We start from the raw sequence: 18,743 nt of genomic DNA, 5'->3' as shown, positions 1-18,743 counted from the left end.
CACCGCCAGAACCAGCTCCCGCCAATCACAGCCCCCGACATGCCAAACAGTGACGGGCGAGAGGCCGGCAGGAGACTGACACCCCATCACTGGAGAGCCGGCCCGGCGAGGGTGGGGGGCCATCCCCGTCTGAACTCACCCCACAGCTCAGCCGTCTCCCAGTGACCCAGACACGTCACCAGCGGAGAGCAGCCTTCAACGGCCCCAGGGCCGAACCCGACCAAGGTCAGAACTCCCGCCAGAGTGATGGCCCCCATGCCACTCCTGTGGTGGAAGGGATGGCAGTCAGAGACCAGGACTGGAGCCTTTTTTTTAATGCCTCCGTTTCAAAGAACCGTGTTTTAACCAGGAAAGTTCCCCAGGAAGGGGCTGTATTAGTGCAACAAGTGGGAGCCTTGACGCCAGGCTCTCTAGACACATCCAGGTGGAGACTTTTGGCCCAGGCCGGCCGCCGGGGACTCAGGGGCTGGGGGGACACGCGGCCCCTCCCCTACCCTGGCGGGGCGCTAAGGCACCCGGCCCACTGGGGTGGGCAGAACCCTGTGCCGTCAGCAGGCTGGCGGCTCGCAGTCCTCAACCTGCAGCCCTTTGCTCAGGAGGAAGGCGTCCTGCTTGGGGTCCCGACCCAGGAAGAGCCTTAACATGACGCTGGCGTCCTGGGAGCCGCCTGGCCTCAGGATGCAGCTTCTGTAGTCCATGCCCACCTGCCGAGAGGGGGCGGGGCTGCAGGAGGGTGGAGTACCCCCACCCCTGGCTCCAGGGGCCAGCAGCATCCAAGGGAGGGGATCTGGGGGTGTGGGTGTGGCCACCTCTGCTGTGGCTGAACAAAGGGCAGGGGAGCAGGAGGACCAGGGCAGGGTCCTCAGGGCCGGGCAGGCCCAGGCGGGTGGCACAGGCATCTAGGCCCAGGCCGAGGACCGCGGTCTTGGTCTGCGCAGCAGGCCGGCCTCTCACCTTGCCACTCAGGACGCCCTCCTGCTTGAAGCGTGTGTGGAACATGTCCGCGGAGTACACCTCACTCCACAGGTAGCCATAGTACTGGGCGTCGTAGCCGCCTGCCAGGTGGCCGAAGGTCGCGGGCATGTTGGTCCCTGGGACACACGTGGAGAGGCTCCTGCCCGGCCCCCTGGCCCCTCAGTGCCCCTTCCCGAGAGCGGGGGCCTCAAAGCAGCCCTGTCTGAGACCCCTGCCACTAGAGGGAGACTTGGCCCAACACTTCAAGAAAACAGGGACCTTGCAGGCAACTCAGTGGAGGGACATAAATAAATCTTTGCCCACTTTCTGCTGAAGCTCACGAGGGTTCACCTCTAAGCCTCTTACAAGGTCAGCTGCCGAGGCTCCGAGGGATGAATCAGGGCTCGCCCTCCGCCACGGGGAGAGCGCGGATTAAAGCACTCACGAGGGAGTGAACCCGTGTCCACACCGACATGCACGTGCAAACCTGTGGACGCGTTCCGTCCGGGGTATGAAGCCCTCTCCTGCCCCTTCCAGGCTCTCCAGAAAGCACCTGCTGAGACGCCCACCCCACCCTTGGCCTCCACGGGCCACAGCGGGAGGGACCAGCCCAAGAACCGAGGCGGGAAGAGGCCAGAGGTCCGAGGGCCTCGGCCGGAGGGTGTTGGTCGGTCCCCCTTCACACACCACTAGACGATCTTCCTGACCCGGGCAGTGGCCGCCACCCCAACCCCTAAGGTGGGCCTGCCTCGCGCGTGGCTACCTGGCGTGGCTGGGACCCCGAGGATCTCCTGGGAGAGGCGAGCATACTCCTCGGCTGGGTCTGCGGCCGTCTGCGTGTGCAGGGCCTGGTCCACCTTGGCCAGGACAATCTGGCGCAGGTTGAAGAGGCCTGGGGGGCAGGAGGAAGGAGACGTGGGACTGGCTCTGTGTCCAGGCCGCCCTCTCCAGCCGGGCGGTCTGGGAGCCCCCTTCCCTTCCCTTGGCCCGGCCGCACCTGTGTTGGCCTGCCGGGACTTGATGAGTTTGTCCAGCAGCTCCTGGGGGACGGCGCTGCCCGTGCGGTAGTGCTGGGACATCCTGAGCAGCGGCTCCACCTCCCACACCCAGTTCTCCAGCATCTGCGAAGGTGCCTCCACGAAGTCCCGCTCCACGTGTGTCCCACTGAACATGGCGAACTCGGCCTGCAAGGCAGGCTGTGGAGCTGCAGGAGGGCCCACCCCGGACCCCAGACCTGCCCGGAACACAGGGGTGCAGAGAGCCCACCACCCCGTGGATCACCGCGCCCCCTCCCCACCCATGGAACCAACACTCTCCAGCCAAAGCCCCGCACCCAGGAGGCAAAGGTGTGGACACGGCGCAACCGGATGGCGGCCGTTGGCAGTCGCTCTTTGCTCCTCTTTCGTGCCTGAAATTCTTCCTGAATACACGGCGCCTGACGCAGTGCGGCTGGAACCCAGGCCCGGCAGGTGTGGGTCCACACAAGCCCAGTGACCCCGGCATGTCCTTCCCAGGCCCCAGGGAGCAGGGCAGACGCTGCCTCTTCACTCCTGGGTCACTTGACCCCCAACTTCCGGTTCCAGCCCCAATTGCAAACAAGCGTCCTTCTCACGGTCTGCTGAATGCTCCAATGTGTGCATTTTTGTTTCTGGGGTGATTTCTCTGCTCAACATGGCTCCGAGCACAGAGCTGAAGTGTTGGCTGGTGTCCCAAGTGCAGGAGGGCGGTGACGTGCTCACGGGGGCAGTGCGTGTGTCAGATGAGCTTCCTTCAGGAGAGGGTTACAACCCCGCCGTGAGTGAATCAACAATTGCTATCAGACCAGGTGTCTTTAAACAGAAATACACATCACATGTGGCTGCGTGGGGATCAGTGGCGACAACGTGGTGACAGAGGGTGACCCCCAGCCTCACACCACAGACAACACTCCACCATAGTGGACAACAACAAAATTAAAGGCTTGATTACAAAACTTCTAGGCAAAAAAGGCAGAAGAAACTAGGCAGGATAAACTCAGTACCTTGGGTTAGAGAATAATTTTTTCCATAGGACACAAAACGTGCAAGAAAACAGTTAATAGACTGAACTTCAAAGTCAAAACCTTCTGCTCGTAAACATACTAGTAATAAGAGGTCCCTCCACACACGGGGACATCCCTCAGCCACACAGCGGTGAAGCCCTGACACTCGCTACCACGTGGATGGACCCTGAGAACACGATGCTCAGCGAGAGAAGCCAGACACAGAAGGACACACAGGATGCGACTCCACTAATGGGAAACGTCCAGAACAGGCAGATCCACAGAGTCAGAGAGTGGGTTCCTGGTTGTCACGGGCTGGGGAGGGAGTGATAGCTAAGGGCATGTGGGACACTTTCGGGGTGATGGAAATGTTCCAAAACATGGCAGTAGTGACGGCTGCACAGCTCAGTGAACTGTCCCCACGTGCTCCGGTGCAGCCTGTGACAGCATCGCTCTCGGGACGGAGGGCTGACTGCAGGAAGACTGAGCGAGCAGTGGGTCCTGGGCCCTGCCGCTCAGCTGGGGGCCCCAAGTGGGGAAGTCACTGGGACTTGCTGAGCCTCCACCGAGACTGGCAGCAGCCCCAGGGCCTCACTGGGCGCGGCGTTCCCGGCCCCAGAGCCTTCCCTCTGGTTCTCATCACTGGCTGTCACCAGACTTGCAGGCAACGTTCCTTTTTTTTTCTTTTTTAAAGGCAACTCTTGAGTACATGTATTTAACATGTAGGGAACCAGCCCTGACACCTTGATCAGTGGCTTCCAGCCTCCAGAGCCTCCAGGACATCCATTTCCGTTGTTTACGTGCTCAGTGAGTGGGGTTTGATGATGGAAGCTGACACCAAGGGCGTCGCCACGTCCGGGGTGACGTCAGCTGAAGAATCCCGCGGCGAGGACATGCCTGAGGACCACGCGCGCCCGGGCCCTCCCCCGCTCCTGCCCGCAGCCCAGCGCCCGCACCCACCTGGGAGCAGAGCTGGTGCATCACGTGCCCAAACTCGTGGAAGTAGGTCTCCACCTCATCGTGCTGCAACAGGGAGGGTGCGTCGGGTGTGGGCTTGGTGAAGTTGGCCACCATGGCCGCGATGGCGATCTGGCGGCTCCCGTCCTGCCGCAGGCAGCCCGGCTGCAGGCCGAAGCAGGCCGCATGCCCGTACTTCCCTTCCCTGGGGAGGGACGCGGGGTGAGGCCCAGCTTCCGCAGAGGATCCCCGGCCCATGGCCGACACGTTCCCCCAAGCACACACCGAGGGTAGAGGTCCAGGTAGAACTTGCCGATGACCTTGCCCGAGGCCGTGTCCCGGACCGTGTAGAGCGTCACATCTTCGTGCCACACGGTGGCGCCCTCCTCCAGGTCGAAGGTCAGCCCCAGCAGCTCCTGGTAGATGCCCAGCAGCCCGCGCGTGACCACCTGCATGGGGAAGTACTCCTTGAGCAGGTTCTGGTCCACGCGGTAGCGCGTCTCCTCCACCTGGTTCATGTAGTAGCGCATGTCCCAGGCGTTGATGCGCCCGTCAAAGTGCAGGCCCCGCCTCTGGCACTCGGCCTCCTTTAGCTCCAGGATCACGGCCCGCTCCTGCTCCCCGAGGGGCTTCAGCTTCTGGGCCAGCTCATCTGCGGGCGGAGGGGAGAGGCTTGGCTATGTCCCTGGGGCGGCTCCCCAGCCGCCCCCAACCCTGCGCCCCTCGAGGCAGAATGAAGGGTCTGGGAAGGTGACCCCCAGGCTGACACAGTGGGGTCTCAGGCAGCACCGCGTCCAGTCCAGGTCCACCTCACCCCACTCCCCACTGGGCCCCAGGGGGAGGCAGGGTTACCTAGGAAAGTGGCCACCACCTGGCTGGTCTTGGCCATGTTCATCTCCAGCACGTAGTCGGCATGCGTGCTGAACCCCAGCAGGCGGGACTTCTGGGCCCGCAGGCTCACCAGCTCCCCAAGGATCGCGCAGTTCTCCTGGAACCCAGAGACGGCCGGCGCTGGGGACCATGGGCCATGCCCTCCCCGTGGGGCCCCGGGCCAGGTCTCTGCAGGTGGGCAGGGCTCTCAGGCCGCTGGCGCGCACAGCCAATACCCCTCCCTCCTTGTCCTGGCCCAGATTTCTAGACACTTTGGTACTGTCCTACCATGTGGTCTTTATAAACAGGTCCTTCGGAACCAGAAAGGTCGTGAACCGTGATGGGCTCTAAGGCCAAGGGCGGGAAGCAATGCGGCCAGGCTCTCCAGGAGCCACCAAGGGGCCTCCCCAGGCTCAACAATACAAACATGGCTGCTGTGCAGACAGCAGCTCATCCCCACGGCGCCCGAACACCCAGCCCCTGGACGGTGAGACACCTGTTGCTGCAGGTGGCCCGTGGCTGGCCGCTGAGGCCCGGCCCCAGGCGTATGCCACCTTCTCTGGGGCCACCTCTCCGGTTCTGCGGTGGGGTTCTCCTGGGAGCCCCCAGTCACCACAGGACCAACGTGGCCTGTCTGCAGGCCGAGAAGGCGGGGACACAGGACTGTCCCCCGTGCCCCCCGCATCCCCTGCGAGGCCGAGCGAGCACCAGTGGTGCTCGGGGAAGATGAAGGGCTCATGCACAGCCCCCATCTACTGAAGATGCTAAATGGGAGAAGCACAGACTGCAGCCACACGCGGTATGGACCAAACACAAGTGTCCTTGCAGAACCCGATGTCTGAATGTCAAGGCCGTGCCCGGGCCACAGCGAGAAGGCCCAGCCCACATGCTAGGCACAGAGAGGGGATGGGGGCGACCTCTGCGAATCCGAGCTCCTCGGGCATCCGGCAACACCCGAGAGGGAGAGGACCTGAGGCTAAGGCTCGAGAGCGAGGGAGCAGAAGCACGAGCTCAGGAAGAGGCTCAGACCCCTGCCCCGGGGAGCCTGGGGGACGGAGGCAGACCCCCGGACACCTGCTAGGGGCGGAGCGAGCTCGTGGGCCCCTCCGGGCACTGAGCCGGCAGAGGCGGGCTCCTCACCCGCTTGCACCGACAGTTGAAGGCCTCCTCCACCTTCCTCCTGGTCTCGGGCACGTGGCATTTCTTCAGGAGGGGGAAGTAGTGCGGGTACTTGAGGGTGACCTTCAACTTCTCATCCTCGGTCTTCTCCAGCGAGTTCAGGAAATCCTCAGGGAGCCCTCCTGTGGAAGCCAAATCGGGGAGCTCTGAAAGGACCCGTGGGCTGCCCGACCCAGGTGGGAAGGGAGGGCGTCCCTCCCGCGTGGGAAGTGAGGAACGGGAGCCAGCAGGGAGCACAGTGCCCGGTGCAGCCTACCCAAACGCCCACTTCCCACCTCTGCACCCAAAGGAGCCACGTCAAGGGCTCTCCCGCCTCAGACAGCTGCTGCTCTCCTCATCAGGACGCCCTCGGGGAGGAAAAGCTATGTTCAGCTCCACCCAGGCCAGCCTGCACCTGAAGACGGCGCCCACCCCGGGACAGCGTCCACCCTGGGACGGTGTCCACCCCAGGACAGGCTCCAGCCTGGGACAGCGTCCACCCCGGGACAGTGTCCACCCTGGGACGGCGTCCGCCCCGGGACAGGCTCCAGCCTGGGACAGCGTCCACCCCGGGATGGCATGGGCTGCCGTCTCCTCTGTGTCCTTTCTGGGTGGATGGCACCAGTGGAAGGCAGAACCCGCCAGGCAGCCCTGACTGGGCGGTGCCCCCGCCCCATCCCAGCTGTCAGCACTGCTGCAATGGCTGGCCTCCAACCTGGCCTGTCCTCTTAGCATGGAGACCCGGGTACATCGCCCTCAGACTAAAACCTCCAGGGACCTGTGCCTCACAGCCTGGGCGATGCAAGGCCACCGCCCCTCATGCCCCAGCCTCGCCACCCAGCTCAGCCCTGGGGCCTGGGAGCTGAGGGAGGGGTGGAGGAACCCTAGAGGATCCCCCTCAGGTGGGCCGTCTCGGCAGGCCCTGACAGGTGTGCCCGTGACGCTAACCCTAACCCAACAAGAAACAGCTGAGGGAGAGCCACCCTCGCCCCGAACCGGCTCTTCCTCCCTACTGGGACTGGAAGACCCTGTGACTCTCTCTCAGCCTCACACTTACCCAGGAGCCGGTTCTCACTGTTGGACAAGGTGGTGAAAGCATGGAAGGGGTGCCACGAGGCGAATCCCTAGTTGCTCGACCTGAGCTGAAGGCACTGGTAGGCACTCGTGGATGTGTGTCTGCACGCGTGTGTGCACACAGCTCTCGTCAGCTGAGGGGGCCTAGAAGCAATAGCTCCCAGCATCTGGGCGCACACCCAGCAGCCAGACCTTCGTTCTGACTATCCCGCCAGGGCCAGGCCGGGCTGGGCCAGGGAGAGGACAAAGTGAGCCCGGCCCACCCTGTGTCAAATAGCAGGTGCTTGAAGAATCACAGGGACACGTCCACTTGAGGGGCTCTTCGAGGCCACACTGGGACAATGAGCATCTAAGTAAGTGATGACAGCAGGGGACCGCACCCCACCAGGAAGACCAGGACCTGGAAGCCCACACATACAAAGACACTGGTCAGCAAGTACTGGGGGGTGGGGTGGGGCGGGGGGGTGAGTTCTGACTTACAAGAAGATACAAACTAAGAGATTACACAGGACTAGTAGGTGGAAACAAATGAGAGGAACCAACCTCCAAGCTTCTCTGGAGAAATGACTGACTATGAACGGAGAATGGCGCCTTTACAGAGAAGACGCCTAGAGGAAATTGCCTTAGGACTGAGATTTAGGGAAAGAAACCAAAGTGTTATGTGTGTGTATGACTCTCTCTCGAGAGGGGGAGGGAGGGGGATGGAGAGAGGGAGGGAGGGAGAGGGGGAGAGGGAGGGAGGGGAAGGGAGGGAGAGGGAAGGAGGGGGGAGGGAGGGGAGGGAGAGGGATAGAGGTAGAGAAAGAGAGGGAGGGAGGGAGAGGGAAAGAGGGAGAGAGAGGGAGGACAGGAAGCAGGGAGAAAACAGAGAAAGAACACACCATCTATGTTTCTGTAAAATGACACCAGGGATCCTTCCACAACCGGAGAAAATAACCCAGCGAGGCTCCTGCTCAGCTGGAACTGAAACTGCAGACAGGGTCAAACCCCACCAGGCTGGCCACACGTGTCCAGCCGCCACCCCAGCCCTGTGAGACAGGTCACCAGGGCTCTGAATGTCTGCTCCATGGAGCTGGGGTTCACCCTCTCGCCCGGGAGGCCGGGCCATGACAGTAGGGCCCCTGGGCTGGACAGATGGGGGAAAAGCAGCCCCGCAGGACAGCTTGTGCCAGCAGATTCAGCTGCCAGTTTCCAGAGGCCTGGGATCACCCTTTGGCCCGTGAACCCCAGGAGCCACGTGGGTCTTGCTGCCCGGGACAGGGGGTTGGGGACCAGAAGTTAGGGCAGCAGAGGTTGGCGTGATGGACCTGAAAAACCTGCCTGGGTCAGCGTGCATCCGTGGGTGTCCCCAAAACCCACCCGCCCAGAGGCGAACGAGGTGTCACATCTTATGCAACAGCCTGTTACACAGAACTGGTGAGGATGCTCAGCCCCATCTGAACCCCGGGCAGAGCTGACAGGCCGCTGCCCACCTGGCCTAGATTTTGCAAAACTATCAGCGTGGGCAAGACGCAAGCAAGTTTGTAAAAGGCTGAGGAACCGATCAGCAGGGAAGGAGCCTGGAGAGACAGGAACTAAATGCAATGCCTGAGGCCTGGCTCAAGCCAGATGGGGCCAGAAACGTGAAGACTGCCATCGGGACGGCTTGGGGGACCGCTCCACGCTCTGCTTGCCGAGGGCTGCCTGCACCCGGGGACTCAGGAGGTGCCCTTGCTCCTAGAGACATGTCCGGAGGCCCTGGCGCAGGAACAGCACACACGGCATCCACGTAGGGAGGCCAGGCCCGGGGAGCACACGGGGTCTCCCTGGTGCTATTCTTGCCACTTCCCTACAGGTGTGAAGTTTTCAAAATAAAGCATTCGAGGAAGAGGGCAGAAGTTGCAAAAGCCGCCCAGGCCCCAGCCCTTCAAGACCCCACGCCGGGTCAGGCTGGGGAGGACCCTGTGAGATTAAAGAAACATCACAGAGAGCAGGGTTGGGGGGGGGCTCTTGGGGGACAACTCCCTTTGGGGCAGAATCTCGGTAGACAGACCGCAACCGCCCCCAAGGAAGGATCCAGAACATTGGGACCCAAACACTCTGAGCACCCCAGCAGAAGAAGGCCCTCCCGGGGGTCAGGGGCACACAGACGCCTCTCCACCACCGTGCGGGGCCCGCACGCACCCAACTCCTCGCGCGTGAATGGCAGGAAGGTGGTGTCCTCGTTCAGGTTCTTGTTGAAGTCGATGCACAGGAGACTCAGCTTCTTCTTGATGCTCTTGATTTTCTGAAGGAAGAAGATGGCCGTGAGATCGGGGGGTGGGGGCACGGAGTGGGGTTAAGGCAGAAGAGGCGGATGAGAGGAGGGAGATGGGAGAGAAAGGGCCTCGGGTCCTAACTGTTAGGACCCTCCTCAGGAGTTACCCCAAGGTGACAGCCTAAGCTTCAGCCATTTCAACGGAGCTAAGTTTCTGTCCCTTCAGGGTCTATCTGGTTTTCAGAAACAGGGAGAAATGGACCAGTCTGGGGGAGGGAGCAACGTGGGGTGCAGAGGAAGGCACCGGCTCCCTGGGGCCCCTGCCAAGCCAGCAGCAGGAGGGACGCCTCGAGGACCTGCCCAGGCTGCACCCCCTGCCTGGCCCAGGACTCAGCGCGCCCGCCCCGCTCCCGGGCTGAACAGCCATGCCTGTCGGAGGACAGGAGGGGCGCTGGGGGAGCGTGCCCGCTGGCTCTGCCAGGAGCAGGGGCTCGTTGGGCACGCCTGGTTCAGAAGCAGCCCGAGGGACGCCAGGCGTTTGCGGGCAGCAGGCGCCGTGCCAGACACTGGCCTCCCTGCAGCCTCACGGCCCCATGGGCCACGACTGGGCAGGAGCACAGGGCGCCCTGGGAGGGCGGGGCGGCACTGAGGACCCCGCCCCGTGCCAGCAGGCCGCCTCTCCTGGGCGCCCTCCTCCCGGGGGGCCCCGTGGTCCCTCCGGCCAGTGGTTCTCAAGCGTCAAGGCGGTCTGCGCAGCCCCAGCGTGCACACCCTCGCCTCCCCCAGCCTCGAAGCTCCACGCGCCTGCCACTCCGCAGGACTTCGGGGCCCCCGCGCCCGGCCCACCCTGGAAGCTGGAGTCCCACAGTCCTCCGAGTCCCGGTTTCCTCCACCACAAGGCACAGCACCGGCCGAAGTGGGACAGCGTTTTTCTTGAGTAACGAGAACTGCCGCTGAGCCCTGGGTCGGGCCTGGTACCTGCATTAACCGCTTCTGTCACTTTCTGACGCAAACCAGCCAGCGCAGGGATGCACCCCAGCCCCTTCTGTACGGGGCTGCCACACTCGGGGCCACCGTCCCTCTGCGCTCATCACCCTGGGTAGGCCCAGAGCCCCGGATCATTCTAGCCGATCCTGAGCTGCTCCTTCCCGGGGACGCACACCTCAGGCTCCAGTCCCCAGCCACCCCTCCCCTCATTGCTGCTGAACCCTCGTGCTCCCGGGAGGCCCTAGGTGACGAGGCGGGCCCCTGCCCAGGACCGCGAGTGACAAGCTCTTTCCTCATCTGCTGGCCTTACTGTTCTCTGTCCTCCACACAAACCGACTCGGTCAGCGCTCATGACCCCCTGTGAGGGGGTCCTCGGGTCACGCACGTTGCAGAGGGTGAACAGGGACAACGGGGTCCAGTGACCGGCCTCCGGGGACCCAGCCGGTTGGTGGCAGAGCTGGGTCTGATCCTGGAGGTCAAGACGCGTGCAGCTACGGCGCCACACGCCCCCCCACTGAGGTGACGCGCTCGACCATCGGTGGCTCGCCGTGCCCGCCCCCCTCCCCACCCTACGAGGCTGCCTCCTGGGAGGGGCCGGGCTGCCCATCACCCGCCTGTCCAGGGCGCTGCAGGGACCCCGTCCTGCTGGACCAGGGGTGGGAAGAGCTGAGGGCTCTGGGGTCCACGTTGGGGGCAGAGGGGTGTCAGGTAACTGGGAGGACCTGAAGGGACAGGCCCCGGGGGGCTGGGCCCACTGGGAACCTGCGTGGCCACAGGGCTCAGCCCAGAGAGGAGGGAGGGGGTGAAGGCGGACGCGCTCGTCAGCCTCCCATCACCCCCAGCCTCCGTGCCCAGCGGGATCCGCGCTGTGAATTACAGGAGAAACGCGTCGGAGCTTGGCCCCCAGTCCTGGCACACAGCTCCTAAACCTAAAGCCACAGGATGGGTTGCATCTTATAGCCCCACTACCTGCCCACCTCCTGGGAGGGGAGAGGGACAGGGGTTGCAGCGTGAATCAGTGGCCCATGGCCAACGATGTAATTGTGCTCATGGAACAAAATCTCGGTAAACTCGGGGCTCAGAGAGCTGCCGGGTGGGCGCCTGCAGGGGGACCGGAAGCCCCGGCCCCGCCCCACGCCTCCACACCTCCTCCAGCCACCTGGCTGCTCCTTATGATAACCCGGTGGTCCGGTCCGTGGACTGGGTGCCTGTGTTCTGGGGGCCGCGCTAGCCGACGAATGGAACTCGGGGTGGGTGCGTGGGAACTCCTGACACAGCCTGTCAGCCACAAGCGCAGAGGACGACGTGGACCTGTGGCCGGCGTGGGCCGAGCCCTGACCTGCGGGCTCTGACTCCGGGTAGACGGAGTCCAAACTGAACCGTAGAAACCCGACAGTCACAGAGCTGCTGCTATGGGAGCCCCACGGGCCTGGCGTCGGGACGGAAGCTCTGTGGGAGCGGGGGCTCAGGGTGGAGTGGGCTCGGAGGAGGCGGTCCTTCCTTGAGACTCTCCCAGCAAAGCCACGGGGGGCGGGGGGCCCGGCTGAGGCGGGGCTGAGGCGGGACGCAGAGAGGGGCCCACGCCGCCCGTGCTCTGGGGAAGCCCTGTGACCCTGAGGACCGAGGGCAGAGCAGGTGCAGTGGGACTGCTGGTCCACGTGGACCTTCCCTCCTGGGGTTGAGGCGGCAGAAAGATGGGCAGAGGCAGGCACGCGGGGCCCAGGCCAGGCGCTCACCTCCTGCGTCTCCTCGGGCAGGTGGAGCCCGTTCCTCCTGCCCAGGCTTATCAGCCGCTCCAGGTACCGCGACGCCTCTGGCCTCAGCGAGTCACTCTGGACCTTCTCCTAGAACAAGATAACCAAAGTTCTGCTCGCAGCAAAACATCGAGACGGTGCCCAGTGCTGGCGAGGCAGCAGAGAACAGGGAAGTCATCACTGGAGGCAGCGCAAGACAGTGCAGCCACTCTGGAAAGGAGTTGGCCAGTTTCCTAGAAAGCAAAACTTCCTAACAAAGCAGCCATCACAGGACTCGGCAACCGCAGTCATGGGCACTTACCCCAGAGAAATGGAGACTGAAGTCCGCACAGAAGCTGTACACAAATGCTCGCCCGACTGGGAAGAGCCCCAGACCGAAAGCTGCTGGGGACCTTCCCAGGGCAGCGGATGACACGGGCAGTTGTGTCAACGTCAGGAGCCTGCTGGGACGCTGACTTTACTTTCACAAAAGGTGACATTGGGGAAAACGGGGCCAAGTAGCCGGGACCACTCTGAATCATTTCTTACAACTGCACGTGAACCTACGATTAATTCTGTCAGTGAAAACGTCTGTTAAAAGCAGCACTGCCTGCGCTTTCAGAGGCCCCCGCCCTGTGTCTGCACAAAGCACCCAGGGGCCTCCCCTGGTCCCGAGGGATACGCATCAGCGGGTTCTAAGAACCACCCACCAGCCATGTGAGAAGTATCTGTGGTCCCGACACAGGCAGCAGTGCTCGGCCGGCTGCACGGAGCACCCACAGGAAGGCAGGAAGTGCACACACGTGTTACTCGTCCCTCACCTCACATTGGAGACTGGACGTCCCCTCTAGGTGTGCCCAGCAAGGTCGGGAAAGTGAGGTGACGTGTGGACCTGGGAAGGCATTTTATGCTTCCTCTCCTCCCTCCCCCCGTCTTTGTCACGTTTCTAACGTCGTCTGCTGTGGTCCAACGGCCCCACCGTGAAACTCACCACCTTCCCCAGGCCCGGCGCACAGCCCGTGGTGCCCACTGCCCACCTGAGGGGCTGCCTCCAGCTTGACACCTTGTAAAGCCCGCGGAGCGGAACGACCCAGTCTGAAGAGGTCCCACCGCGCGCTCACCTGCAGCCAGACGATCCTCTGGTACACGTCCTGCCTCATGCTCATCTCCACGTCGAACTCGGACAGCTTCTTGTCCGCCTCCGTGCTGGCTGTCCGGATGTCCTTGGATGGGGAGACGTGCTGAGGGAAGTCAAGGATGTTCCTCTGAACTGAAACAGGGAGATGACAGGACAGGTGTGAAAACGGCCCCGGGTGGAAACGGGTGGATGCCAGTTCCAGGCTAGAGATGGGCGCAGTTACCCCCGTCCTCGGGGACTCACATTCCAAAAGGGAAGGAACTTAGCTCAGGACACCCCAAGTCAAGAGGGACCGGAACAGGGAGTAGGATGAGACCGGAAGAGGCCAAAGGGACTCGGTGCCAGAAAAGAGCCATGGATGCCCATGGCTACGCTGCAGCTCACCAAAGATTTTGTACTTCACGGCACACGTGTACGCTTCGTGAGACAGAAAGTGTGGCGGCTGTGAAAGCACACGCTTCAGCTGAGTCACCACATGACCCGCAGACCCACCCCCAGGTGCACACCTGAGAGTAAGGGAACATCCTCCACCCAAAACTTCTACACACGCCATCACAGTAGCATGATCCGTAGTCACCAAACAGTGGACACGACCCAGACGCCATCAGTAGATGACTGGACACGTGTCCCTCCACATACAGGGGCATCACTCAGCCATGAATAGGGGTGAAGCCCCGACACTCACTGACACGTGGACGGACCCTGAGAACACGATGCTCAGTGAGAGAAGCCAGACACAGAAGGACACACAGGGTGTGATCCCATTGATGGGAAACGTCCAGAACAGGCAGATCCACAGACACAGTGGGTTGGTGTTGTCAGGGGGTGACTGCTGATGGGGTCGGGGCTTCTTTTTGGGGTGATGGAAGGCTCTGGAATTGCAGAGTGGTGAAGGTTGGATGTGCTAACTACACTAAAAACCAACGACATCTGTGCTTTAAGTGGGCAGGTCACGCGGTAGGTGAATTCTACCTCAACACGGCAGTGTCTAAAAAAGCATACACTTTGCATAGGGGAGACCTGAATTAACCTCACAGTTTGGTGGCTTCCACGGTTCCAGGCCACCGAGATGGCCCAGGTCTGGTGGGTCAGCTGCAGCGTGGAAACCTCTGCAGGGCAGTCACCGGCTCAGCTGACTAGGCCAAACACGGTGGGGCTCTGGGCGGGTGTCATGCCGGTGGCCCGAGAGCAAGCTGTGAAAAGGACAGAAACAGCCTTTTCTGTCCGTTTGGGATTTGCAGGCTGTGACTGCACCGAGTATGACAACGAAACACCAGAGTGTGGGATTAGTCCAGGTGGCTGGTGTGGGGAGACGGGGCACAGGAAGGGGCGCTGGGCGGAGCTCAATCTGTGCTCAAAGAACCCGACGCCCGGCCAAGCAGAGGGGAGGGGCTCCCCGGCTGGCACGAAGCCCCCAGATGGGGCACAGGATGAGGGGCAAGGCGGCGCGTGGCTGGGCCCCAGAGGCCACGTCGAGGGCTCCCACCTTGACCCCCAGGGCAGTGGGAAGGCACCGGAGTTGGTCGAGGGGAGTGCCATGGTCCAATTCTAGTTTTCTTTAAAATTACTCAGGTTACTGAGGGGAGATGGAAAGAAAAGGCCACAGAAGTGGAGTAGGAGAGACCAAATCATGTCTGGCAGGGTCCCTCCCGAGGTGGGAATTTGCATCATCCACCCTCCAGAGCCTCCTACCACAAATGAGAGGGGAGACTGAGCCCGTCACCCCTGTCCCGCCAGAGCAGGGGACTGGGGGGCAGAGCCGGCCTGCGGCCTCTCCATCTGCTGCCTGAGCCGCAGCCCTCACCCTTGGGCCCAAGGCACACTGGGTCCCCCCAGGGCGGACCCTCTGGAGTCTAAGCCTGCAGGCCAGGGGCAAGCAGACCCTGCACGGCGAGGCGTCAGGGACATGTGAGAATCCCGCAGCTGGAATTCAGGGATTCTAGACAGTTCGCAGAAAAACAGCTGCTCTGGAGATTCGGGCACAGGGGGCCTCCTTGGCTCAGAGTTCTCTGCCTCATCAACCTCTGCAGAGGGGGCTCTGGGAGGCGAGCTGTGTATCTGACATACAAAGGCAGCAGACAGACTGTGGAGGAGAAGAGGGAAGGACCCACGGGGTGGCGATGAGGACGCCTCAGGGTATCAGGGGACCCAGGGCGCCATGGGAGGAGAAAACCAAAGGGGACCAAGTTCAGCGGCTCAGAGAAAACAAACAGATCCCCGGGCAGGCACACGGGCAGGGGTGAGAAGGGGCTCCAGTTTCAAGGCTGGCACGTGAGCCGGCTCCCCAAGAGGAGAACTGGCAGACACTGCCTGACGCTGCCGTTCTGGGCCCTCGGGGACAGAGCAAGCTGGCCAGCCCGGGCTGCCTTTCTCCACCGGGCCCCCCGGGAGGAGGTGGTGTCGCCCAGTCTGGGCAGGGCTCACCTGTGTAGGACACCTCCACGTCGGCCAGCGCCTTGAGTGTGTTCTCGTAGGACACATCTTGGAGCTCCTGGGAGCCCACGCGGTCGTACACGCGCTTGGTCTCCTCGATGAGCTCGGTGGTGAGCTCCCCAATTTGCTGGGCACTCAGATCCCACCGGAGGTAGTTCACAGCCGAGCACGGTGCCGCCACGTCCAGGGCGTCTCCTGCACAGGCTGGACCCAGAAAACAGAACCCCACACCGGCGTGTCTGCTTCAGGCTCGGAATCAGGGTCAGAATAACAGGCTGGGGAGAGCCCACAGTTTCCCAGAACACATGGCGAGGCCCCAGGGCTTTCTGGGGACGCACAGGGCGATTGGTCCTCTAGAGCACAAGGTGATCCTGCCCCCAGGGGACACTGGGGGATGTCTGGGGACGTCTGTGGTTGTCACCACTAGGGAGTGATGCTCCTGCCTCAGCGGGGTCAGGCGTGCTGCTCAATACCCCACAGCAGCCAGGACCGCCCCCAGGAGAGGCCCCGCCCCCGAAGTCAGCGGTACTGAGTGGGACATCCGGCATAGACCTGCGTTTCACTGAAAGAATAACTGCACTGCAGGGTGGTACCCCCAACCTCCCTGAATGGAACCTGGAACATCTGTATTGTATTACTTCTCTGAAAGAGGGGCAAATCCTGATTACTGTGACGTCCCTAGCCCCAGGAGTTTTTGGATACAAGACTGTGGTCCTATAACAACAGCTGTCGGGCTTCCCTGGTGGCGCAGTGGTTAAGAATCCACCTGCCAATGCAGGGGACACAGGTTTGAGTCCTGGGCCAGGAAGACCCCACGTGCTGCGGAGCAACTAAGCCCGTGTGCCACAACTACTGAAGCCCGCGCGCCTAGAGCCTGTGCTCCGCAGCAAGAGAAGCCACCACAATGAGAAGCCTGTGCACCGCAACAAAGAGTAGCCCCCGCTTGCCACAAATAGAGAAAGCCTACGCGCAGCAACGAAGACCCAACGCAGCCAAAAATAAATAAATAAATAAATAAATCAAAAGAAAAACAACAGCTGTCACTTGAAAACCTTCTTGTGTGTTCCAGGGTGTTTTGACCTCACTGAACTCTCAGGCAGTTCTGTACTCTGCACCCTACGTAGCTCCACTTTACAGACGGGAATCCTGAGTTTGCCATGATGCCACAGCCAGCAAGCGACAGAGGTGGGGTTCAAAGCCGGGCAGCTTACTTCCACTGATACACACTAAGTGGCGGGGGGAGCCTCTTCACCTCAATAGAGGTTCGATTTTTCTGGCCAAATGACTGCTTCAAATTAGAGAATATCTTTGCAGAACATTCTGGATTTCAAGAACTGCACAAGAGGGACGGTGAGTCTGCATTAAATCTGGTGGGAAAGAAGGGCTCCAGGAGCTCAGGAAAGGCGGGAGGTCCGAGTCGGGTGGAATTGTCGGGAAAACCTTTTGGAGGAACTAGGATTTGAAAACTTGGAGCAGGCCCATTCTTTTCATAAATATTTACTGATTGTCACCTACGTCCCAGGTCTCTGAGCTAACAATCCCACAGCAAACAAGGCAGACAACATTCCTGCCTCCCTGAGGCCTGAATAACCATAATTATGATTATCAGCATGAATACAATTATCATCATCATCACAATAGGCTGCAGAAAGAACAGAGGGAGGATAGGTGGGCAAGAGAAAATTCCAGGAGGCACCACTCAACATCTTGGGCGATTTTCTAAAATAGAGTATGCGGGTGGCATCGCTCCCCTAAATGAAAACCAACCCTTCCATAGCGCCCCTTTGTGCTTCCCATAAAAGGGACTCCCAGCTGTGTTCCAGCTAAAATGACCTGTTGCTCCCCAAACGCCCTGCTGGTGCGCTTGCCTCCCCGCCTTTGCCCTCGCGAGTCCCACCACCTGGGACGCTCCTCCCGCAGGACAGCTGCTTCTCCCCACGGGGTCCAGGCTGAGTGAAATGCCACCTCCACCGAGAAGTCCTCCAGGACCGCCCTCCCTAAAGAAGCACCACCAGCCCCGGCACCGACGACTGTCTAAAGCCCTCGCTTAATTTTTGCCTGTTGAACGTCCGTCTCTGGCTCTGGAACTGCGTCTAGAACTCCCTCAGAGTCCACCCAAGGGCCAGACCCATCCTCATCAAAAGCGACACGGAGTTTGCCGAATGAGTGAAGCGCTGGAAAAGTTGTTCATTCATTCGGCAACCGAGGGTTCGGGGTTCCGGGCTCGCTGACCCCCCTTCCCTGCCTGGGCCCGGGTCACTCGAGAGTCACTGGGCTCCGCTCTTAGGCCCCAGGGGCCACCCCGAGGGACGGTGCGCGCGGCTCCTGGGTCCGGCGAGCGGGGCCAACACCAATGGGCGGCCGGTACCTGCGGGGGGCTTCATGGCTGGCGGGTGTGCACCGGCGACCTCTCCCTCCACCTGGCCTGCGTCGGCGTAACAGCCGTCAGCCTCCGTCCACTCAACCGCCGAAGCCTACTGGACTGAGGTGCCCGCCGCCCGCGCACCAACTGAATGCTGGGAGACGCGTGCGCCGGACGGGAGGGCGCACGCGCACCCCAGCTCCGCTCACAACCCGAGGCTGTGCACCCGAGCGCTGACTCCTCCTGAGCATGCGCTGGAACCACCCCCGCCCGTCATTGGCTCTCAGTGGTGAGAGGGCAGAGCCTTCGGGGAGGCGGGGGAGAGGCGTTTCCATGGAAACCCACACAGCTGGCACCTCGGAGCCTTCGCTAGGTTCTCTCTGCCAGTAGTTCGCTTGGGCTTCTAGCTCCTGTATTAATTTGTACTTGCCTCCTTTCTACCTTTGTTGGGTATTTGGCTAGTTTTACAAGTTATCTCCCTCACTTAAGGTCCTCCGTGGTCCCTTCCCATATCTCAGGCTCTTATCCCATTCCCAGCATCCTGGCCAGCTTCTAGCGTCTAATGAACAGAGATGGTGCGCCACATATGTTAGCTGAATCCAGTTGGTCAATTAAATTAAACACACATTCATTTAAAAAACAGAAATGTAAGCAAGTATCATTGAGAAAGCTTCAGTGAACGGATCCACGACTTCAAACAACAGGTGTTTTGGAACAGTGCAGTTACCTGACCTATATCTAGGGTTCTCGGTTAACACAAAACCTTGAACCGTCTAAAACACCCAGAAAGAAAAAGTTGCGAGAATTAAACCGGCCCCAAA

General features: G+C 61.4%; 1 protein-coding gene across 8 annotated transcripts; it reads right to left on the bottom strand.

Annotated features, from left to right (window-relative positions):
• Nucleotides 1-297: 297 nt before the first annotated feature.
• THOP1 (thimet oligopeptidase 1) lies at nucleotides 298-18,092 on the bottom strand. 8 transcript variants are annotated; one of them, XM_027085875.1, is made up of 13 exons: nucleotides 17,929-18,092; nucleotides 15,552-15,764; nucleotides 13,111-13,259; nucleotides 11,993-12,100; nucleotides 9,197-9,299; nucleotides 5,942-6,102; nucleotides 4,784-4,919; nucleotides 4,217-4,583; nucleotides 3,935-4,136; nucleotides 1,952-2,138; nucleotides 1,718-1,846; nucleotides 955-1,091; nucleotides 298-704 (listed from the first exon to the last, which is right to left on the bottom strand). In XM_027085875.1, exons 1-13 carry the CDS (start codon nucleotides 17,942-17,944, stop codon nucleotides 549-551), a joined length of 2,064 nt encoding a protein of 687 aa, XP_026941676.1. In that variant the 5' UTR covers nucleotides 17,945-18,092; the 3' UTR covers nucleotides 298-548. The 8 variants fall into 8 exon arrangements, with proteins under 8 accessions (XP_026941676.1, XP_026941675.1, XP_026941679.1 ...); XM_027085882.1 differs by having other exon boundaries at nucleotides 591-704; nucleotides 955-1,114; nucleotides 17,929-18,075; XM_027085874.1 differs by having other exon boundaries at nucleotides 298-1,091.
• Nucleotides 18,093-18,743: the final 651 nt, after the last annotated feature.

The sequence above is a fragment of the Aethalodelphis obliquidens genome, unplaced genomic scaffold (assembly GCF_003676395.1).
Source record: "Aethalodelphis obliquidens isolate GAN/ISIS:26980383/991018 unplaced genomic scaffold, ASM367639v1 scaffold53, whole genome shotgun sequence".
Lineage (NCBI taxonomy): Eukaryota > Metazoa > Chordata > Mammalia > Artiodactyla > Delphinidae > Aethalodelphis > Aethalodelphis obliquidens.
This window is presented reverse-complemented; position numbering and strand designations above follow the sequence as displayed.

Coding starts and splice junctions, on each gene's coding strand:
- THOP1 (XM_027085874.1), bottom strand. Junction 13,260..15,551: donor CGTGGAGGTGTCCTACACAG/GTGAGCCCTGCC, acceptor TCCCTGTTTCAG/TTCAGAGGAACATCCTTGAC. Junction 1,847..1,951: donor GTCCCGGCAGGCCAACACAG/GTGCGGCCGGGC, acceptor CCTGCCCCCCAG/GCCTCTTCAACCTGCGCCAG.